General features: G+C 33.8%; 1 protein-coding gene across 3 annotated transcripts in view; it reads right to left on the reverse strand.

Annotated features, from left to right (window-relative positions):
• Positions 1-25,388, reverse strand: part of Snx7 (sorting nexin 7) — a 77,611-nt gene that overhangs the window by 28,504 nt on the left and 23,719 nt on the right. For all 3 annotated transcript variants that reach the window (XM_015500851.2, XM_048814398.1, XM_048814397.1), the window contains exons 3-7: positions 23,377-23,487; positions 22,882-23,046; positions 20,621-20,819; positions 17,441-17,640; positions 15,186-15,272 (exon numbers count right to left, since the gene is read on the reverse strand). In XM_015500851.2, coding sequence (XP_015356337.1) covers positions 15,186-15,272; positions 17,441-17,640; positions 20,621-20,819; positions 22,882-23,046; positions 23,377-23,487 — 762 coding nt within the window. The remainder of the gene's footprint in view (positions 1-15,185; positions 15,273-17,440; positions 17,641-20,620; positions 20,820-22,881; positions 23,047-23,376; positions 23,488-25,388) is intronic.

Raw genomic sequence — 25,388 nt, forward strand, 5'->3', positions numbered from 1 at the left:
ATATATATATATATATATATATATATATATATATATATATATGATTCTACTGGTGGAATTAGATGTGATTTTTTAATAAGAAACAAACAGTAATTATTTCTGAAAATTACTTTATAATCAAAGGTTTTATTAGCTTTATAAATATTTCAATGTTTACTTCTAAAAGCACTGTAAACAGACAAAGAAGAAGAGCAATGAGCAGGGGTAGACAAATCCTCCTGCCTGTATAAACATATTCTAAAACCTCAACAGTATGGTCCTGGAGCATTTCCCAACAGTCAGAAGAAGGGAACATATGGAAAGTCTTAAAATAGGTATATATGAAAAAACAAAAGTCGTGTATATTTAAAAGGTAGCATCAAAAATCACTATGGAAAATGTCATTATTCAATGACTAGGTTTGGCAGACACCTTTAAATATATATTATAGTTAAATTGAAGCCTCATATTTATAGCTAGAATTAACTCCCAATGACTCAAAGTTTCAAATATGAAAAAGGAAGCCCAAAAAGTTAATATAAGAAATCATGAAACAATTCTTCTCTCACGTGAAGTAGAAAGAAGACTTCTATCTACTTGCTAACTCGGTCTTAAAACAAAATCCTTAAGATGAATCTGACTTTATAAAATTTAGGAATCTGCATAGCAAAAATCAGTATAAAAAATTAAAATATGAGTGACAAAGAAAATCTAATTTCCCTAAGAAGAAGCCCTTGAAATCAAGGAAAGAGCAAGAATTAGTAGGATTTCATGATCAAAAAAACAATCACAAAATGAGAAATGCAAGTTTTACTTAGGCATAAAAAACAATGCTTATGCTACTCTTTATAAGGGACACACAAATGAAACCTACAATGGAATAACATTTTTCACTTTTTGGATGGTAACAAATCTACAGTTGGATAACACTGACAAGGGTGGGGGCTGAGGGTGCAGAAATAGGCAAGCACTGGAGAATGTAAATAGCTCTGCCTTTGGAGAACAATTTGGTAGTAACAACAGTTAATTATTTTAGCCCTTTCCATGTGCCAAGCACTATTCCAGGCACCTCATATGGGTTAACATTCAAGCTAGGTAATATTATTTCTATTTCACAAATAAAGAAATCCAGTAATTGAGAAGTTAGTTAACTTGCCCAAGATCATACATCTAGTAAAAGTGCTACTGCAATTAAATGTATCCTTTGACTCAAAAATTTCATTTCCAGGCATTTATTTTTTCAGACCTACTGGTACACGTTTGCATTTATAATTTATGTACAAGATTGGTTCTTTGCTGAAGCATTGTTTATAAAAGAAAAGATCAGAAATAACAAATATTTACTAGCAGGGGTCAGGATAAATAAATTCTAGAACATCCACATAATTAAATATCATGTAGACTATAAAAGGCCAATAAATAGGATGAACTCCAAGATATGTTATCATATTTAAAAAAACCACATGCAAAAATTATTTTAGCATATTACCACATGCATAGGACAAAAGAATCAGAAAGTGCATTTATACTTGCTTTATATCTGCAAAGAAGCCTGGAAGGCTGACAGAAGTGACTAACAATGTGCTTGAGGCATGAGCAGAGCAGGCTATGGAGGTGGGAAGGAAATAACACCAGCTTAATTTTTTTTAAATTTAAGAATTCTCAACCATGTGACTATATTACCTATTCAAATAAATTGTTCTGCTTTTTTTTAAAGCCACAAATAATACCGATTAGTTATGTTAGAGAGCAAGAGAAAATATCTCATGGAACAAATGAAATGCTGAAGTTCCTAATATTGTGTAAATGAGTAGTGGTAGCTAGGGGTAAACCTCTAGGGACACATTATACCTGGATTCAAAAAAGGAGGTACAGAAACAAAGACTCTGAGTTCCTTTTTTCCTGACTGTTGAAATGCATATGTATAATTTCCTCTTCTAATATAAGAAAATGTTAGGTGACCCCAAAGAAGTGTTGAGAATACACATGAATTGAAAAAGATGATATTTCTACACTAATATATTTAATGTATGTTAAATAGTGATGCATTCATATGCGTAATCTTAAATATGTATAAATAAGCTAATAAAAATACTACAACTAAAAATCGGAGGTTGGATAAAGCTTTCACCTTTTGACATAGAATCGTCTATGGAAAACGTATCAGGGAAGCCTTGTATTTATACTTTTATGTATGATAGGTGATTATCACACCTATCACCTTTCTTGTCATCTATATTATGCATATGCCCCTTTCATTCCCTCATTTATAAAATACTCATAATATGTACAAGATTTTTCTGTTGCAAGAATCTGCCACAGGTTTTTTTAACTGTTGAAATCTTATTAAGTGCATCTCCTTGATGTCTCTTGTCTACTTGCTAACTAATTTTAGATTAAAAGCTTCTAGAACAGAATCTGGGTTAGTTTTTATATTTTGAAAATATCTCTTACCCTTTCCCCAGACACACTGTTTATGAGAACCACTGATACATCAAGAGAAAAATACTGGGTCTCCTAAACTCATTTCCAACCCTCTTTTTGATTGAGATAAAGAAGGCGGGTCAATTTCATCTAATAAATATAGTCACCCTATCTTATCCAAGATTCCTGTGTCTATGAGTTCAACCAATGAAGGACTGAAAATACTTAAGAAAAAAAAAATGGGATCCATATTAAATATGTACAGACATTTCTTTGCCACTACTTCCTAAGCAATATAGTATAACCACTATTCACATAACATTTACATTATATTAGAAATTTTAGAGATGATTTAAAATACATGGGAGGAGACTTTAGGTTATTAGAAAATGCTATGCTGTTTTATATAATGAACCTGAGCATCTGCAAATTTTGGTATCTGCAGGGTCCTTGAACCAATCCCCATGGACACTAAGGACAATTATTAAAAATGCCATTGTGTTTTGAGAGAATATATGAGGTAACCAATAATGCTCTCCAACAAGAATGGCAAGCAGACTTTATCAAACATGCAAATGCTAATAAATCAGCATCAGTCATCTGAAGAATGTGGATAAATATTTTTGAGGATTTTTCTGGGCTGTTATAAAATGCCATGATGGATCAGTGGTTTCTGCTATGGGTAAAAGGGCAGCAGGCTATTCAAAGGAGTTGAGGTGGACTGTAATTTTCAAATACAGTTAACCGCACAATTTTTGGAGCCCTGCTTTAGTAATTCCTACAAGTGCAATGCTGAGCCAGTAACTATTTCTCTGTGCCTCAAGTATCACATTTATAAAATAAAAATAATAGTGCTTATACTCCATTATATTTTATAAGATGTAAATGACCCAATACATTTAGATTCAAATTTTTCTTGCCACATAATAATTATTTAGAAATGTTAGCTATTATTATTCGTTTTAGCATGATTTGTTGACCTATTTAGAATACAGCTCTTATGATAATTTCTTGAGGGAGTACTTTGGACCAGTTTTGTCCTGAGTGCTACCCAATTCATAAACCTTTTCCTACTCAATTAAACTATTTAATTTAAAGTAATAATAATTCCTTGAAAGAAGAAAAACAGGATTTCCACTTTCTGAGGTCATTATAACTCTACATGTTCCAAAGTATTTTCAAGTTGTAATTTCCAATTGATTATGAATTCCAGGTTTTTCTCTTTTGGGGGATTGGAAGGACAAAAGAAGAAAGCATCAAATACTTAAAATTTTCTTTTTTGTTTTGATTTTAGTAGGAGGTAATTATCACTTGTCTTCAATTCTTCTGGTCCCTCTACTTCAAACCACCCATCAAAGGAAAAGAATGTATTTACAAGTGATCAGGGAAAAGAAGGTTAAGGTATAGTTCTAGGTTTGCTATTTAACTAGCTATATAACCAGGCAATGCACTTAATGTTTCTTCTGAAAATCTCTACTACCACCCACTAAGTTTGAGCCAGTATCACGTCCTTCCCATTGCATTGGTCTCTGAACTCGACTTTCTGTTTCTCGTGCAAGAAACTCACTGAGCATTTGAAAACAAGTATCAGCTCTTCCTTTTCCCTTTCTGAACAACTTGGTCCGAACACAATTCAGGGGTGCAGAGCAAGGCTGGTGTCCATGCTAGTGAAGAAGGAAGACAAAGTTGTAATGGCCTAAAGCAGGAAGCAAAGCAATGACAAAGGAGGCAGTACCTACAGAAAGGGCCCCGGGAGGGAACAGGGAGCAACAGCTCAAGCCAGGTGAGGAGGGCACTTCATGGGGGAGGCAGCGACACCTTACTAGAGTAGTAAGGTGGAGGCTCTCAGTTCAGGGTGAAAAAGCCCAAGTAGAATGAAGAGTGTCTTTACTTAGGAAAGGAGACGACACAGGACACATTCTAGGGGAATGATGAGATAAGCAGATACATAAAGGAAAACGGAACCCTACTTCTCAATCAGGAAGGGAACTACAAACGGAAAAGAAATCTAGAGTGAATCCTAATAACTGGATTAAAACAGAAAGCGTTGGTTCAAACTCCCTTTTTAAAAATACACCCAGTCCCCTGTATCCATGGAGTTCTATGACCTTGAATTCAACCAAGCACAGATCAAAAATATTTGTAAAGGAAAACTGTATCTGTCATGAATATGTACAGACATTTTTATTGTCGTTGACATTTTTATTGTGATTATTCCTCAAACAATACAGTGTAACAACTAGTTACATATTATTTATATTGTATTAGGTATTATAAGTAATCTAGAGATGATTCTAATGATACAGGAGGATGTCTATAGCTTATATTAAAATATTATGCCATTTTATAGTAGGAACTTGAGCATTTGCAGATTTGGGTAACCAAGGAGGATCCTGGAACCTCAAGACACAAGGGATAAGTGTGCATAAACAGAAAAACAAACATAGATATAACAATAGGGAAACAATGACTACATGTACAGATATTTCCTGGCTCTGTGTACTCAGGTCTTGGATAGTGATATCTCAATAGCAATGAACACGTCTAATGCCAAGATATTATATTCTAAATGTAATGTTTTCACTGAAAGGAACCAAGGCTCATTAGAGAATGGTTGATCTCAAGGCTAATGCAAGTAAAATACGAGAGCCCACAATATTTAATTGCATCAGAAGCAAAGAAGGGTTCAAAATGCTGAAACATGTCAAAGGTCCTAGAAGCCAAAATAAAGATGGTCCCACCACGCACACTGGGGGGCAATTCATGTATGCAGATAATTAATGATAATAACGAACTAAACTCTATTTACTGAATGAAATAAGAAAGAACAAATATACACAAACACACAAATAAATTGGAAGCTTAAAAGTATATGGAATAGTTGCCTGGTCTCGAAGTTCCCCACAGAAACTTTGCTAACAACAAAAGAAAGGAATGATTTTATGACAGAGAAGTTTGGCAGACATCACCTTGATCAGTGATCAAAGAGCACCATCAAAGAGACACCATCATTCCTGGGGCAATTAAACACCATGGTCTATCTTAACAGGAATCAATGAAAAGATTCAAGCATTGCTTAACAGATACCCCAGTCAAAGACTGACAATTTAAATCTAATCACGAGGAAATATCAAACAAATTAAAACTAGTGGCACTGTAGAAAATACTCCACCTCTAATCTTCAAAGTTGTAATGTTCATGAAAATCAAGGAAAGACAAAGGAACTGGTCTAGACTGAAGTGGACATCTAACTAAAAGCAGTCGAGAACATTATAGAATCCTGGCAAAAGCTGATTGGAATCTGAGTATTAGATTTAGAAATAGATTGATGGTAACTTTCTGATGTTGATGACTGTATTATGGTTACAGAGAAGAATGTCCTTGTTCATGGAGAAATGCACACTATTCGGGAGTCACAAGCAAGAGGTTTAAAACCATCCCCAGTGATTCAAGGAAAAAAAAAATCTTTGAGCTGTACTTGAAGTCTGTCACTTCAAGAAGAAATTTAAAAGCATATAACATCAAATCGTAACTTTCCCTATTTAAAACTGCTCAGGCACTTTCCACTGCAACCAGCACCAAACCAAAGACTTACATGTCCTTCCCCTGCTTAACCCCTCTGTCTATATTCTAGCCTCACAGGACATAACCAGGCTCCTGGAACAGGTGGTGCTCATTCTTGTTTCTCTCATGGATCCTTCATCTTTTCCAGAACTGCTCCAGAATCTGCATCAGCTGCCCCTTATGGTCACTGGCTCTCCTTTCAATGTCACCACCTACAGAGGCTTCTCTGATCACTTTAGCTAAAGTTCTCCTCCCCTCCTGGTACTCTCCATCACCTTATCCTGTCTTATCTTCTTTGTAGCACTAGTCACTATCTAAAATTATATTTGTTTAATATTTTTTTCTGCCCATTTTCAGTCTCTTCCCACTGGACTGTGAGCTCTGTAGTGACAGGGGTTTAATCAGTCATGCTCACTGTGACTTCCCTCCACCCAGTGCTTGGACATTAAAGGAACCAACAACTATTCATTGATTGACTTGCTAGACTTTAATTTCTCATCTATAAAAATAGGCCTAAGTTACTATCTACCTCATATTACTGGAGGGTAATAGGCAGATGATCAGCACACTCCTGGCAAGAGTTAAAGGATGTTAAATGTGGTCACAGAAGGAAAGCACTAGTTTGAGCCTAGAATTACTTTGAAAGTTGAATGGTAATATGATTGACGCATTTTCCTCCTACTAAATTGACTCCCCAATTGGCAAAGACTCAATAGAGAGAGACAGCTGAGACTTCAAGGCCGAGAAATCTACAATGAATCAAAATGTACTTAATGTAGTGATATTGCACTATGCTAGCAAAAAAACTAAATAAGACTACTGGTTCTATTTTTCACAGAATTACAATTTTTTTTAAATTTTTCAATACTATTTAAACTGTTCATATTTTAAAATTATATTTTAGGTTGCCATTATGTATTGTCTAATATTTTACATTTTCATACATGAACATACTAAAATTATCAGTAACACAAGTTCTAGATTGAAAAACATCTTCGAAAAACTTTCTTCAAGCATTATTCCCACAAGTTCATGGACTAAGTATAACTAATGTCTGATTAAGGTCACAAGATAAATAAAAGTGAATCAAAGGGCTAGGGATATGGCTCAAGTGGTAATGCGCTCGCCTGGCATGTGTGGGGCGCTGGGTTCGATCCTCAGCACCACATAAAAAATAAAATAAAGATGTTGTGTCCACCGAAAACTGAAAAATAAATATTAAAAAAATTCTCTCTCTCCCTCTTTTCTTAAAAAAAAAAAAAAAAAGAAAAAAGAAAAGCGAATCAGAGCCCTCTCTTCAAGTTTCTCGCTTCCAATGTGTTCTTGCTCTAAACATAATCAAATATTTATTGAGTGCCCAGGCAGGGCCCAGTGTGAAAAAGATATGTAAGACACACCCTCAGGACACATTTCTTACTAACAAAATGTTTGAATTACAAAGAAATTGAATCTGTTTTGATTTCTACATAGGACATCTGTTGAAACTATTATATTAATGGGGGGCAAACCCCACAAAGCAAACCATAAATCCAAAGGACACAAGAAGTAGCATTTCTTGAAATCCAGAGAAAGAATGATTGGAATTTTAAACTACTCCTTTTACTTATCTCTGTGTTTCTTGTTCTTTTACAGTGAAGACAATAAAGAAAAAATAATAATGTACCTAGGGAAAGACACAGAGCTTACAATCTTTCTTGGAATATTATCTACAACAATGTTACAATGCCTCTTTCCACATTCATTGCTCCTCTTCTCTCTTCTTCCATGCTTCCCAACCATAACACACAGGTTATATTCAAGACCGTAAGGTGATGTGGTCTTTTTCTTAATGCATACCTTAATCAGCAGAACCTTCTCTAAGCAGACTGCATGAGTTAAATTGTGAAAGGAGTACAATCACCCTCAAATATCTGCTCACTAGTTTTCTGGGTAACAGTTGCAGGAGCCATTCAGCCCCCGGGTCTATGTTCACAACAGACGAGTCGTGTTTGTGGATTCCAAAAGAAATAACCAAAATTTCATTTTATTTTTTTGTCACAAATATGCATAAAAATGAGTTAGTCTTTTGAGATAATTTGGAATACTATTACCTCTAATTCTTACTTATTGTTTCTGACTTGTTCCATATTAGATTTAGGATGACTTCCAAAATTGTACTCTACTGGTTTAAAAACAATTAATAGAAAAGGACATGAGTACAAAGAGAAAATAGGGGTAGAGAAAGCCAGTGGTATGAAGACCACAAAGGATACAACTGACAGGCAGATTTGAACCAGAATGGATATGAGGAGTGGCTACACAGTGGGATTGGATTGGGTGTCAAACCTAGATATGAACAAGGTGAGAACCCAACGCACTACTCAGGAGAGAGGAACTCTCTTGCTGGTGTTGAGACGTAAACAAGACCTTCCTCATGGGTCCTCATAATGGAAAAGTATGAAGCATTCAGTGCTGCTGATGCTTTTCATAAATGGATTTATGGTTCTCCTTAAAATGTCCTTCATTGTATATCAATGATACAATACCATGCATAATCCAGCTTAAATAATTTCACAGGAGCCCAAAACACAATGTTTTGATAGTCTGTATAAATTCAGATACATTACGGATCTATTCAATGGCCTAGAGACAGGAGAGGAGTAAGCTGGGTGGACACCATTCAGCTCAAGGAAATTGCTCCCTCCCTTCTTTTCTCCTCCTCTCCCTTCTGCCCTCCTTTCCTTCTTTTCCTTCTTCACTCCCTCTCACCCTGTCTTGTTTTCCTTTTCCTAAAACAATATGAAGTTCTAAAACAGAAGACTTCAGCTACCACTTTCCAAATTTTGATCTGGAAAAAGAAAATGCATAACATAAACTCCAAAGAAAGTTCCTCTAAGATTGGTTAAAAATTACTTGTGACCTAACTCTGGTGAAACACACTGGGCTGAGAGTTTGAATATGCTGGTTTAACAACACTCTAGAAAGATATTACCCACCTCTTTTATAGCTGAGGAAACTAAAGTAGACTTTAACTTGCCCAAAACTACAAAGGTAGTATTGAACTTTCTGACTCATACTGCTATGGTTGAAGTCATGCAAAATCCTGTAATTGGAATTAAGACCTCACATTAAATACCTTTTTCGAGGACTGCTCTACTTGGAAATGCCGTAGCAGAAAAAAACAACAGACAAATAGAAAAATCCAAAATACTGAAATTCCAGCTAGAGATTCCTGGCTCAACAGATTCTTGCTTATTGGGTAGACAGGGCTTTTTCACTATTTTATCAAGCACTTATTAACTTTTTTAAAAATTAAATTTTTAAAAATTTATATGACTAGGAACACATGGATTATCCCCATCATACAAGTCCTGAAGGCCTGAATGACAGGCTACTGAGAGAAGGTACAGATGGGGGAAAATTCTAGCACTCCCTGGTACTTTCCCCTGGGGAAATAAGGCTGCTAAATCTTCTGGATTACAGAATCACTCATCCACCCAGCCTACATTCCCATCCAGCTGTGTGCATGTGGATCCAACATGCTAGTACACTTTGGGGGCGGGGGGATTTGTTTTTTGTTTTGTTTTAAATTCAGAATCTATCATCCACTCCCCTTCTTACTTTCTGAAGGTACAGTTGTTTGTTGTTTATTTGTTTGTTTTTAGGTATCTGAAACTTGGGGTGTATTATAGCTAACCTCACTCAATTCTAATGGTCACATTACCACTCCAAGGACTGACTTGATCATGACTTTTCATAATCCTGACCCGAGACCTGAAAAAAAGTTTGCTGCCTGCTCCCTAGGTTAACCTGATGAAAGAAAATAGACAAGAAAAAAGCCTCCTCTCCTTCCAGAGGAAATGTCATATTCTTCACTGCCATGTAAGCATATGTATATTTACATGTATACATGGCCATGTATGTGTGTGAGACACATACACATGCATATAGATAAAAAGAGAAGAAAACAGACCATATGAGAAAATGAGGCATATAGAAAAACATAACTTCATAAAAAGGTCAGGGAAGAGAACTGAGCCAGCAAATATCTAAGAGGAGATAACCTATACTTCCTACCATGGTAAAGCTTCCTATATCAATATTATCCTTTTTTAAACTTCCTAGACTTAGAAAGAAAGCAATCTTGTTCTGCACAGCATTTAGTATACTACCAAGATCATTTGAAAATTAATAACCACCATTTGTGGCTGAGAGTAAAACACTGATTCAAAAATAGCAAATCACACAGAGAGAGCAAGGACCAGCCTGAATAAATTTGGTATCTGCTTGCATCTACTGAATGTGGCTATATGCAAATCCACATTATAATGATCTTATGAAAATGCATTTTTTGCTCACATAAATATACTGCTAAACAGCTATGGAATTATATCTAGATCCAAATTTCAGAGTCTATGCACATATTGCTAAATGTCAGATGTATTCATATTCATTTATATTTGAATGCTGCTTTGAGTAGGAAATTATAAATCATCCATTCAAAAATAAAAATAAAAATAAAATGGATATGCAGCATTATTTAGCACCACAGATGAACCTTATTTATTTTACAGTTAAGTAGTGAAGTGAATAAGCATTTTCAAACAGAAGCTCTGACTGGAAACCTACAACCACACTGCAAAACCCACAAGTTCCTCCAAATATCTAAGTTTTCCTCATAATCTCAGTTGTTGTTATACCTTTATTGCAAGTGAGAAATTCTCTTATTTTCAATGAACAACATCTATGTCATTGACTATCTTTTTCTTTACTAGTTTATCATTACATAATACAACTCTTGAAATTTCTGGAAATATTTTATCTATATTCATACCAATTATTCTGCATTAATTTTTTTTTTTACAAATGCTTTATAAATAGATAAGTAAAATACTGAATTACCCTAATTAGATTTGTTTAATTCACCTTACTGGCCCAATTACTTGCCAGTAGTCACAGCTATATAAATTTCCTTTCCTTCTCATCAGCCTCTCCTCTGATTCTTCCATTACTCTGAGCTGCTTAATGGTGGAATATGCCTACAAGCCTGCAAATTCTTTCTTCTCTCTTTTCTCTTCCTTTACTGACCTCAACTAATCTCACAACTCTAAACACCATCCATTCCTAACAACATCCAAATGTACCTCTCTAGCTGGATCCTGCCCCCATCCCATGGGTTTTACATATAATCCCTACTTAAAGTCTCCATCTGGGTATCTGGTAGGCACATCAATTTTACACATCCAAATCTCCATGTTTATCACCATATAACAATATACTACAGATTTTAGTTAATTATTTATTCTATTTGGTTTTTGTTCCATATCAAAAGGATCTACTTTCTTGAAAACTGTTACCCCAAGGCTAGAACGGTGATTCTTATGCTAAGCATTCAAAATATGTTCTAAAATTTTTGTTGAAAACTTCTACATTAAATGTCATATTATGATGACATGAAGATGCATATCTCCAAATTTTTTCTTCCTTTCTTGTTCTATAGTTCAGTTTAGAGCAGCCACTATTTGCCACCTTCCTAACTAGAAATGTCAGTCACTAGCGCTGCCTCTCATTCTCTAAGAGACAGAAGTTGATATCTTCCACCTACTCCTCTCTCAAACTTCATCTCACATGTACCCTGTTCTCCATACACCAATCTTTTTGCCCCAATTTAACATGCTTTCTGAGCTTCTACTACTTTTAATAATATCCATTCTCCTAAAATATCTTCTCCCCTCTTCAATTAACAATTCTTAATCATCTTACAAGACTCATCTCAAATACCAGTTTTATATAGTCATCAAAATACAGCAGCTAACAACTACTGAGTGCTTATTATAATTCAAGCAATTTACTTGCATCCTATCACATAATCCTTAAAAAAGCTTATTAGGAAGGAACTGATAACTTGCCCAAATGGTACATGATAATAAAAAAGGCTAAAAGAAGTAAGGAAACTTTTCCTGGGTCACAGAGTTAATAAGTAGATAAGCCAGGATTTGATCCTAGGTCCATCTAAATCTAAAGCCTAAATAAAACTACAAACAGCTGAACTGACCTTCAAATAAGTATTTTAAATGTCTCAACTGAGTATAGGTCATTTGGAAATCATTAATTTTATGTTATGAGATAAGAACTATAAACCACAAACTCTTAAGAAGCAGATACTTCTAGCCAGGTAAAGAATCAAGAACTCATTACTGAACATCATTTTTTGTAAAAGAACACGTAACATCTGTGGTCAGATTTGTGTGATGAGTAAAAGTAACCATAATACCATCATTGCTCATTTATGGAATATGCAGAGTTGCAGGCAAGAAAAAAGACCAGAGCCTTGTATTTGCATACCATGAAACCCACATAAAGGTCACCTGAAACATCCAACATAACCTCTGGAATGTTATGTCCCTACTATCATTCTACCCAATAATTATAGCCTTCCTAATCTTTGTCCCTCTGGGTAGAGCTTCATTTCACTTTTCCATTCGGACTTGCTTTACTGGCTTTGCACACAGCATCACACCCAAAGGTTACACTGATGGAGCTTCTGAAGGCAGCCCTGGCAGGTCTCCATAGAAATGGCCTCAGGGTTGTCTCCAAAGTGGCCCTGTCTGAGTTGCCATGGTAAACAACCAAGCAGATTGCTATATTCAGTTCTCTGCCAGGGTCGCCATGGTGACTGCAAAGGACTGCTCCTTAGAAGGACCTCACAAGGGCGGGTTTCCATGGTGACCCTATCCTGCATATTTCTAAGCAACTTCCCTTTGGTTGTTCTGCGACCATTCATGGCAGGTTCATTTTTAGATTAACTCTGGAAGGTTTCTCCCAAAGAAACCATCATATCACAGAGGGATTTGGAAGTGAGGAGGCTTGTAAACAAATTAACTATTTGAAAATGTAAATGGTGACATTCACAAATCATGAAATCAGTCTCTGTATGTTTTAGGAAGGATCTGTTTTGATGGGTAACAAAAAGTAATTGTAATGATTCTGTTAAATGTGTCTGCTTCAAATCCTTAATGAATTAAAAGTTATCTTGTAGAATATAAAGCAGAGAATCAAGTTTCAAACTTCCATTCTTACAAAATTTAGCAGCTACATATTGAACACCTCTACCTTAAATGTCATGTTATCATGACAATAGCTATTAAGATATTAAATACAGTGGACATAACAGGCACACACAAAGTAATACAGAGTTATCAGTAGGCTATAATGAGATATCAAGGAAAATTTATAAGCAAAAAAAACTCTTTGCAAGTCAAATAAAAAAATATATGTATTTGTTTTGTTTTGTTTTAATTGAGTGGGGAAATCCTATATACATGTGGACCTAAGATATTTTTCCTGTGCTTTTCTTGTTGGGACAATCCAAATTAATTTTCCTTTCATTTAAAAACTATGAACACAAGCCATTTTGAATAGGTGATTGGTTTTTAAGTCATGTTATTATTCTTCTGAAATTTTACAATACTTTCTCTAGTATTTAGTTAGTAGGAAATTTTTATCTAAACACTGATTTCAAATTCTTTAAAATTTTTTAACAAAAACAAATCTGAAAGTTTAAAACATTCATTTTCCTTCTTGCTGATTAAATTTTAAAAAACCCCACCATATACTTCTATAAGTTTCCTCTTGGATGAAAAAAGTTAATCATTATTACGGTCCCTCTTTTCTCATCTTAAGGTAAAAATAAATGTTGATTTTTTTTTTCCTCAAGTACTACTTCCTCCAGTGGTCGGTTATCTGCTTCTCTCTGTCACAAATTCCTCTGTCTCACTCTTTGTTTATAGCTGCCCACCATTCCCCACTCAACATTCCACTCAGCAGAATAGAATCTCACTTTAGAAAACATAAGAAACAAGAGTATAATTCATAGTCATATTTTAGTGAAGTCTCAGTGCTTTGCACAAAGTTGGTTTTGCTGAAACATCTTACTTCAAGCCTTCGGTATGTTCTCCTGCACCACAGGAGTCACTGCAATTTTCATTTCTTCACTAAGGGCCTAGCAAGTGATCACTACACATCAGGCAGTGATCTAGGAGCTGGGGACACTTCAATGAACAAATCAATGATTGCTCTGCTAAGGTGTTTATATCAGAGAGAGAAAGAGAAATGTAAAGAAAATCGATTAGGAAATCATATATTATAAAGTGATTAAAGTTACGGAGAAAATTAAGGCAGGAAGGATGAAAATCTCTGAGCAGGTCAGGGTGACAGAGGCTACAATAATACAGGTGAATGAAGGGGTGTAGGGTTTAAGGACTCCCCACTCACCTAATGTAAGCATACGTAATGCTAATCTAAATCCTTAAGAAAAATGTAAAAAGCATCCTTCAGAGAGCTAACAGAAGTTAAGTAGACTGACAGATAACTCTTGCACCTCTACACTTGCTATATAAGAAGCAGCAGGGTCTGAGGCAGCCAAGAGACACCAACACCTCCAGTCCTACACATATGTCTCAAGGGTGATGTGGAGTTTGGCAAATTTCTCCACTCCCCATGTCTCTTCCTCAACTTCAAAATGAAAATCAAATCCAATCTGATAGTGTTACTCTGAAAAATATGCACAAATAGTAAGACATAAACATTAAATGCTGTGGGTAAAACAAAGTTATGTTTGGAATTTGCTTTAAAATACTTCAGTAAAAAATAAATAAAATAAAATAAAAATGGGAAAAGAACATATGAAAAGTTGGGTAAAACACTGAGAATTAATGATGCCCTGTGATGGATATGAGAACTCATTATATTATTCAATCTCATTTTATATTTGAAAACCTCCATATCAAAGAATTTTGAGGAAGAGATTAAATTTGAAAAAAAAAGCTTCCTTTGTAAAGATTTTTATAATAACTAGAAAAAAGTATATAGCAACATTAACTTGTTTTGAATAACAACCTTTATAAAACAAAAAGGGAAATGTGAATTTATTTACTGAATACCTCCTAACCTAGAATAAAGATGGGTACTTTTCACCCCTTCTTCTAACACATCATGTCCTTCTTAAAACATTAACTTCATACTTCCTTCAGAGTATGAGTCAAAATTAGTCAGAAAGGCAGAAAAGCATCCTTGTTAAGCTTGATGACTCACAGGTACTTACTGTATAACAAAGTTGGAAGAAATTTTAGTACATTTGTTGAATACTTAGAAACAATCATGTAATGAAGTTGTACATCACAAATAAAAATATAGACAATGAATTCCACATGAGTATATCAAGAAATTTAAAAACATACCAGATCAGTATCTCCCTTTTTATAGGTCAAAGCTTCAACTTTGGAATCGAGTTCTGCTTGTATTTGGTCTCTTCTCTTCATAACACCCTTCATATTGAAACATAAGGACACAAATAACTTGTACTTTGTTTTAATAATCTTTTATACAACAATAGTATACAATTCAGAATACAAGTAGCCCTTAGGAATTTATTCCCCATGCCAACATTCATTTGAGGATATAATACATTTAAAAATTGTTTTCTTTAATGTTTAAAGTCTCAACTACAAGCATATATTTAAGAAAATTATTTTATTATAATTCCTTTATTAGTTTTCCCAATATACAATCTACAAATTTAAGTATGATATGTATATCTAACATTTGATGGAGCACTCTTCAAAAAGAGCAAATATTAAAAAAAAAATCAGTGGATATACCAAGTATAGCTGGGAGTCACATGGACCATTCACCTGGAAATACTTAGAACCAATGGAAGCCTCTTATCTGACCCCAAAAGGGCAGTTAACAAGACAGAAAATCATAGTGGGAATCAGAAAACTGAAGGGTACATTCCTATCTTAAGCATTTCATTGTAGCTCAAAGTGTATAAATATTCACTCATTAATAAAACTTCTGATGAGAAATCATGGCCTCTATGTTGATAGGTCCATCTTGTCTTCTTGAATAAACACAATTCCATGTTTCAGTGTTTTTACTTAAGTGTTTAAGAGACCATTAATGTCAAGAAACTATTTCCTTTCTGTAATCAAAATGACCTATACTGTAATTTAATTCCGTATATTTAAAGTCTGTTTCTATGCAGTACTGGGCTTCCTATATACAGATATGTTGTAAGAGGTTGCTTCACAAGACAACTAGTGAAAGTATTAATAACTTTAATCATTTTATCAAGGCATTACTATTCATTATGTAAGCTCAGAGTTAAGGAAATATTTCAACATAAAACAGAATCAGAAATGCAAAATAAAAGATACTGATTACATCATTGTTGTCTATAATATAATGCAATTAATTGAAGACCTATACAATAACTCTTTATAGTTACTATGATGATTTTCTACACCTTTAATAAAATAAGATTTCACTTGCATAATTCCCATCTTGACATAGTATAGGAGAGGAAGACTAATTAAGGAAAGTGACTACACAAATCAGTTCTCTCTTCAGAGCCACAAAAGGAATGATCAATAATGAAGTAAAAACAGATGTGGCCAAGAAAATTGACTCAAAGAAGCAGGAGACTCCTCAGCAGGGAAGCATCAGAGGCCTTTGGGAAGCCAGGTTTGTTTACAGGAAGAGCCCAGTAAAGTCAGATAACAGCAGAAGCCTGGAATGCCCATGCAATAGCTAATAACTCTCTCAAAGGAAGCCTAAATATGATAACAGGGAAAAGCAATTTCATGCTGAAAGGCTAAAATACCTTCTCTGATCAAGACAGAGTCAAAGCTAAAAGTCCTAGCAAAGCTAAGAGTCCTAGCAATCAAAGGTACACAACACCAGAAACCAGACATGGTTCCAATAATAAATGGCAGAAGGGACCATATCTGAATATAAGAGGACTCCTTCCTCTACCATCACCCAAAAAGCCAGAGACCAGACAATGCCAGTTTGACTGCCAAGTACCTTAGGCACAGTATAATACTAGATGAAAAAACATAGCTTTGCACAGAACACTTAAATTCCAAATATCTAGTAAAATTAACTTGAATCAAGGAGGTAAAATGCAAAACTTAATAGGAATAAAATTTTTTACAAATAGTAGAAGAAAACCATTTTAACTTGAAGGATTTTTTTTAGAAGCAACCAGAGGCAGTAGAAAACATCAAGATCCTATTCACGTACTTTCTATATAATAGTGCTAAATAATGTTAAAATGAATGTACCCAGAAGTGGGTAACCAACTCTCATGAAAAGAAATCCCCAACACACTGAAAAATTTTTAAAGTAAAATTTTAAAGAGGTTAGGAAAAAAATCATTTTTCATAGTGAATTTTTCATAGTTGGGGATGTTTTGAATCTCATTAATCTTCTAAATGGCTGGTGTTGCTATTGAGTAGTCCTGTCTTCAAAAAGTTTTTCCATTCATCTATTCATGTTCACAGTGAACAGATACTTATTAGCAGAATCTACATGCAAAACATCCTGCCAGGACAGGGAAAAAAAGTAGTGAAAAACAGAAACAGAAATTGCCATATACAGAGCTTAGAATCAGGTAAGGGACTGTGGTGAAACTATAATTAGGTGTTCTTACCATTAACATTTCACTATAAAGCACATATTCATGTACAACAGGAAGCAAGACCTCAGAAAGTCCAGACATGCGCTTTTCAGTGGCTTTGCAACATTTGTCAATGCAGCTGGCAACACCTCTCAAAGTATCAACCAGATCTTCTTCTGAAGCCGACCACAGAATATGAATTGGGCCATATTCTTTCATTTCATCAAAATAGTCTAAAAAATAACATAATTCTTGAATTTACATTTTCAAGGTCTCTATATCAGACATAGTGTGGAAGGACTTAATTTCCTTCATTGTTCACATGTTCTGACATATGACTATAAAAGGGATGTCATCTTTCACTCAATTGACCAGTATGCCCATGTTGGTTTCTGAAAGACTACTAAGTATAGTCAATATCAGCATCTTTTTTACCTTCAAAAGTGTCCTGCTTATAAAATAAATTATATGATCCTCATATATGCTTTTCATGAACTTCTGCCTACCACCCACCACATCTGAGTGCCTCATAAACAACAGGTTCTAAACAAAACTTGTCTTGAAGTTCTCTATATCAAATCATCTTACTTATCATCATAATTCACTGAAATCTATTATATTGGTCAAAATTAAACTACTGGGACTTCAAAATTCTGTATAATCAAGTAAAATTAAGAAAGTTAAATTTTAAAATAATAGAAATTCTAGTTGTTACCTAATGAAAATATAAGAATTAATGTCCTCTAAAAATTTTCCTGATCCTGCTCTCCTGAGTTTAGGGCTATCTTTTATGTTAATGATCACACTAAACTAGTACTTCTAGAAAATTTTCTGCATTTCTTTTCTCAATTTGTGTCTATGTCAATGTGCGTCATTAAATGGGTAAATATTTCTATATACAGAGCTTCCATAAAATTGCATAGCACTCAAATCACATTTACATGCAAACATTTAATGAGCTGCACTGTAATACGCTGTCAATACATCCATTTCCCAACTATAATATCAGCTCAAGGATACATAACATCTTAATTCCTCCTTTAATCTCCAGCACAGAGAAGCAATACAGCATAAGGTCAATATGATTCAGTTGAATAAAGAGGGAAAAACAAACATATCAAAAGAAAAAATTGAGTACAAAAAAAAAAAAAAGCTCAAAGAGAAACCACGAGTTATGGTTACCAAATTCTTGATAATATCAGTGTGAATGAATCACCCTACAGATTAGATGCCCAAATCTACAAAAGAAAGTGTTTCATTATTGTGCATGGAACCTTTATGAGTAGGCTTCACATTCTAAAGACCCATAAACTCCTCAAGTTTGGGACTATAACGCTCCTGAAAATGCAAGTTCAGATTTATAAATCTATCAAAATCTAACTTTCTCTCTAAACATTTCAAAAGCACTGGAGTCCTATCAAAGATTTTAAAACTATTTCCTGGCACTAGCAAATACAAAATATATTGATATCCCATAAAGCTCTTAACTGTCAGTAAGTTTCCTGAGGTTTCTTTGAATTGCTATTCAACCTAACTGCATCCAGCATCTGGTTAACAGAATTGGAATCACAGAGCCTAGTTAAAAGAATTAGCTTTTTGAGATTTAAAAAACTGGCAAATAGTAAAAACAAGAACAAACCAAGATGGATGAAAATAAATTATTAACATGCATTCAGTCACCACAACAATCTCATCAAGTGTCAGTGCATCAAAAGAAGAAAACAAAGGGCAAAGTACATTTAGCTATATAAGAACTTTTTCTGTATTTCTTTTAACAGCCAATCAAATCATCTTCTCCCGCCAGTATTATGGATTTAAATCAGGGGTATTTTAACACTAAGTTACATCTATAGGCCCTTTTATTTTTTATTTTTTTTATTTTGAGACAGTCCTGCTAAGCTGCTGAGGCTGGCCTTGAACTTGCTATCCTCCTTTCTCAGTCTTTCAAGCTGCTGAGATTACAGGCTTACACCACTGTGCCTGGTTTCTCCAACCAATTTTGGATAAAGCAAATTTTCCCACCACTATTCTAATCCTATACTCAGTTATTTATTTTCAAACACTGAGAAAATTTTAATTAACTGAGCATGCATTATGTGCTGGGTACTACCTAGACATTAGATACTAAAAAAAAAAAAATATTTTCCCTGCTTATCCTAATAGATATAAAAACTTAATGACAGACACAATTAATAAATAAGCCTTCAATATAAGGACTTTTGTTTATCTGTAAGCAGTTTGTCATCTCTAAAAATCAACTTATGTTAGGAAGTAAGTTTGCTGGGTTGGCCATTTATTTTTAATGTACATAAATTCAATTAGAAAATTGAAAAAAATTCATTCTGGAATTACAGAAGATCATCATATAGTCAAGCCTAATTTATAAAATAAAAAAAGTAGAAAATAGGAAAAGGAACAGTGATAGAAAAAAGGGGAAAAAGACCTATTTTACATTTTATAACTCTTTAAAAAATACTTAGATAGGCCTAATATATAATGTTAATAACCATCACCAAAAAAGTAACTTAAGTGTGAACATACTTTATATACAGAGATATGAAAAATTGTGTTCTATATGTGTCATAAGAATTGTGATGCACTCCGCTGTCATGTATTTAAAAAAATAAAAGCAATTAAAAATAAAAGTAACTAAAAAACATAAAGGGAACTAAAAACACCTATTATCTGAAACATCACTTCTTTGATTTTAAGGTATGGTGCATGATGAATATTTGGTGCCAACTTCAGACAGCCACACCCAAAATCTTAAGCTTTTTTTTTTTTTTTTAAAGAGAGAGTGAGAGAGGGAGAGAGAGAAAGAATTTCAATATTTATTGTTTAGTTATCAGCGGATACAACATCTTTGTATGTGGTGCTGAGGATCAAACCCGGGCCGCACGCATGCCAGGCAAGCGCACTACCGCTTGAGCCACATCCCAGCCCCGAAAATCTTAAGCTTAATGCTCATTTTACCACTATTATGTATAAGTGGGAATGGAATGGCCAGTGATTGATAAAGCAAATGGGGACTTGCCATGAGTATCTCCAAAATCATTTAGGAACTAGAATTTTCCCTACATTGCTGTGCATAAGCCACACTTTGAAGGTGACAACAATATCTAATCTAATAATATTGCCCTACGACATCAGCAAATGTGAAGATCCAAAAGAAAGTAAACAACTTTGAAATCACAATGCAGTGATTCTACATACCCCTTTCTTCCTTGTAAATCCTCTGAGATATTTTATCTATTAAATTAATTTTCTGGCTAAATATTTCAATAAAGTTATTCATTTCCATGAATTCCTCTGGGCGATTTTTAACTCCTCTCATGGAGGATGCGACAGCTCTGACTGTTTGGCCCATTCTGCTCAGCAATCCAGGCCCTTGCTTCTTATGAGAAGAAAGTTCCTAGAACAAAAAAATAAAATAAAATAAAAAGAAATATTTGTGGTGAAACAAGTAACAACATTCCAAGACTCAATAAAAAAGAAAACCCAATTAGCAGAATGAGATAAAGATGATAAAACTCTTTCTTACACACCTTTTTTTTTTAAACGTTACTTTGAAGCAGATGAGTTTCATTATGGTACACTTTTTCCTCTAAGTCTTAGTCCCCTAGATAATAGATAATATTCCTTTTCTAAGAACTCATGTGAAACAGGTGTATAGTCTTTCTTCAAAGCATAAATCTTTAAAGGAACAAAATGTAACAGAAAACAGTGCTCAAGGAGATACCAGAGAAGAAAACAGGATGATATGATATGCTATTTGTGCTTTATAATACATACTTAATAGAAAAATGATTGAGAGAAGATTTCTCAGGACCTACATTACTCTCTGGAAAAAAAATTTAGAAAAATTGCTTAATTCTTTTGGTATAATAAGAGCTAACATTTATTGAGCTTAATATGTTCTAGGCACTATACTCATATTTGTATACACATACTCACAATACACCTACAAAGCAGTTTCTATTTTTGTCTTTTTACAGAAGATAACAGAAACATAGGAAGTGTCATTAAGTTACTCAACATTTCAGAGCAATGAAGTGGTACAGCAAGGATTGGAAGACTGGGGATTGGACCACAGAGGCATCACTGTTAAGCTGACCAACCTACTTTGCCTCTGTAAAGTCCCCAGAATAGTTTGTAAACAGATACTACCTAAAATAACTCTTCATCCAACTGAAATGGGTAAGTTGTGACACTACGTCCACTGGCTGGTTCTCTGTACAGAAAGATTTTCAATTAAGATATGTAACCATCTATTTCAGAGTTAACCTAGCAGGGACAGCAACAAACTTGCAATACAGAAGAAATGCTATAAAGCAATTATAGTATACTTAAATGCATTCCTTCAGAAATATGGCATATTTGAAAAGAACAACAAAAAAGAGGACAAGGATTCTTATGATGGCTGTAGCATTTGTTGAAACAGATTTCTAAAGATCAAATACATGAAGAGTAACACAGACGAAATAAATCCATAAATAATAATACTGACTACCTAATTCACACACTAAAACCTATGTATTATGTACCAAAATAATGAATAACATTATCCATCTTTCTCCAGGTTTTCTTAAAGTCTTACAGAAAACTACACATATAAATAAACTTGTTTGTTTTCAAGTCAGTATATTTTGTGTACAAATAATAATGGGAGTCATCACTGACCCCGTGATACATTCATCCAGAGGTGCTACAGCACCATTTGATACAGTAAGTCATTAGAGACAGCCCAAATTACAACTGGAAAACTGTTATTCCAACTGTTGCCTGTAGAGGATATTTCTAAGGACTTCCATAGCTTGCAGTCAGGCCACACATTTATTACACCTAAGTTGCAATGGGCTTCCTGAGAGCAGGACTGTCAAGATTGAGATGAACCACTTTTTAGTTTCTACCACTTTGGCAACAACCGAGAGACAGAAAACTAAACATTGATTAATAATTGTTTAATAATGACCCTTTTTCCTATTGTCCTATTATCTTTCTTGCTGAGAACTTCATAGAAAATAAAAAGAAATAAAATATGTAGGATTTCTATATTAAAAATTAGGTTCCCCCCAAGTAGTATTTGAAATAAAAGAGAGTGTTTATCTATGAATTTAATAATAATTTTATCCTAACTTGAAAAGTCTTAACCCATTATTGCTCAAAATAGTGTCAAAAAATACATTCCTATATATTCAGTATTAACTATATGTACAATGAACACATTGACATTTGAAAATAAGGCCAACAACCAAATGAAATAACAGTGAGTTCATGTAAGGAAGATACAAGATCTCTGCAATGTTCACATGTAGATTAGACACAGAGTTATACTTCATTCAAGTATATCCCTCAAGTGATTTTAAGAAACTCCATCTCAATGCAAGGATACTAGTGCTGAATATATAAAGGTAAACAAGAGAAAGCATTCAAATACCAAATGCTTATATATGAGTAGAAATCAAAATTTTTACCCAAGCTTGTGCAGTGAGAAAAATCTTGAAGTCTTCATTAAATGTTAAAGTTGGATGATCAGCAATTCTATTCAAAAATTTATGCAATGCTTTCCTGCGGGTCTCAATGAAGTCATCGTTAAAGCGGTCCACCATTCCTTTCACTATGAACTTTTCTGGCAATGGCTAAGACCAAAAAAAGGAAAAGCAGAAACAAAAGCAATCTGAGAATTTGTGGCAAAGGTTTATAAGGAATTCTGTATATATATTTTTTCTTTTTTGAAATATTAGTTCAATATCTGATTCTTATAAAAATAATTTTTAAAAATTCCAATGCTAAAACCAAAACATGCAAAACAATAGTTTTTTTTAAATCTATACTCAGATTCAAAACTTTAGAAATAAATGTTTCTAAGATAAATAAATTGCAATGAATGTAAAGATCTGGTGTTAGGTTCTAAGCATTCTAAAAGACTCAAGAAAAAAATAGTAGCATGAAAAAACTTGCAAACTTACTGGAATAATCAGAGTGGGGTGTACTTCTTCAAGTTTTCCCTTCAACCAAAGGAAATCTTGATAACGTCTCCTAACTTCAAATTCACTGGAGTCAAATTCCCCACGAGACGTCTGAACAAAGTAGGAGAAAATAACAGCACATGCAAGAGAAGCCAGGAGACATTTGCCTAATGTGATTTCAGACATTCTGAAATAAATGGGTCTCTAAGAAAAATTAACAAATCCTAATTATTCAGTGTTTGTCAGCCTGTATTTTTTTTAAGTCATCTATTCATGTAGCAGATGAAATAAAGCAAACTTTCCGGTATTTCCAAAAAGAAAGCAAACATCATGCTTAAATTTAAAGTCCAAACTGAAAAATCTGTCTTACAACAACCATCTGCCTTCCACAAGATTTTAACTACTATTATCTTTGGCATGACTTTCTCGCTTAAGAAGAAAGTGTGTTGTGAATTTAGGTTTCAAATATATTTCTTTTTTCAAGATGATTATAATTCAGAATTTGAGGAAAGTCCTATTTTTGTAATTTGGAAAATAACCTGAATATAACTGAGAAAAATGTTTTCTTGGAATTTGTTCAAATGAATTGCTTTGCTAAAATTTGCTTTTAGTATATAAAAATTCTAACATTTTACAGAGTGATTTTTACCACTGTTTTAAGAAAATGTAATTAATGGGTATTTGCAATGAAAAGAAAATCTTTCCGTCATTTCTCAAGGAGTTTTATTTTGAATTACTTGCCTGAACTCCTGAAAATTAAGCAAATACATTAAAAGATCTGTTCCCAGTAAACCAAAAATCTATGCCAACACATATGACAAGAGGAACATGAGTCCAGTTTTAACCTCACATCCAGTGCTTGAATTCCAGGCCAAAATAAAATCTGTGGCTTCCAAAGGCATACTCACCTTTCATAAGTAAACAGTCACTTTCACTGATACCTTATTTAACTAAATTTTACATGTTAAAAATTAAATGCAGTAATATTTAGGTTGAAATTTTCTGGAGGAGTAAAGATGAAATAACATATTTCACATATATTACACTCTCACTAGAAATATTAGTCACCTACTCAGATGATCCAATTGTAGATATAGCAGTTTAATAAGATGCAATTTTAATTGTCATAAAATAAACCCTGTGAAAGTTATGCTTTCCAAAGATTATTCTTTTAAAATGAATGTTTAGAATATCATACACTATATCTTGGTAAAATACTCCCTTTTTTAAAAAGAGGGGGTAAATGAGATGCAGAAGTCTAAGAAATTAAATGTTCAAGAAACCCTAAAAAATCTTAACTATTTTGCAAAATGGTGGAAAATATAAAAATGGTAAAAATAGGAAAACTAAATCTAGTAGAAACACACTTTAACAGTGTATACATACTAGTTGGTATGTGTGCATACATATGCAAATACACATACATGCAAACATACATACATATGCACACAAACATAGTCCAGAGTCACTCATTAAGAAACACTTAATGAGAATGAGCACCTTTCTGTGCCAGGTGTATGCATACAGGTTCATTAAATTACCATAAATAACAATAAATGCACTCTAAAAATGGGCAGTCAAAATAAGATTCAGTTGTGGTTAAGAGTTTCCAACTCTTTACTCAACATAAAACAATTTGGTATAAATTCCAACAAGCAGAAGATGCAATAATCAAGTTAAATAATTGGTTGATTCTGTCTTCATCACTTTGTCATTGACTTGAATTCTCTAACAAAATACAATAACAGAGGAAGAAAAGAGAGCAAGTATCAAGAAGAGTATGATTTTTCTTCCTAATTTAAGACGTAGTTCCACTCCAGAAGGGAACATGATAAGACAAACAGCTCATATGAATATTATTAAATTGGTACACACTGTTAAACTCTTAACTCATGGTTAATTTTTTATGAGTGACCCGTTATTCCTGAGTGAAGTTTTAGCTCAAAAATATGAAATTTAGTACCAATATTCTCATGTAGCTGATACCCAAATTTCATCCATTCAACTAACAC

The sequence above is a fragment of the Marmota marmota genome, unplaced genomic scaffold (genome assembly GCF_001458135.2).
Source record: "Marmota marmota marmota unplaced genomic scaffold, marMar, whole genome shotgun sequence".
Lineage (NCBI taxonomy): Eukaryota > Metazoa > Chordata > Mammalia > Rodentia > Sciuridae > Marmota > Marmota marmota.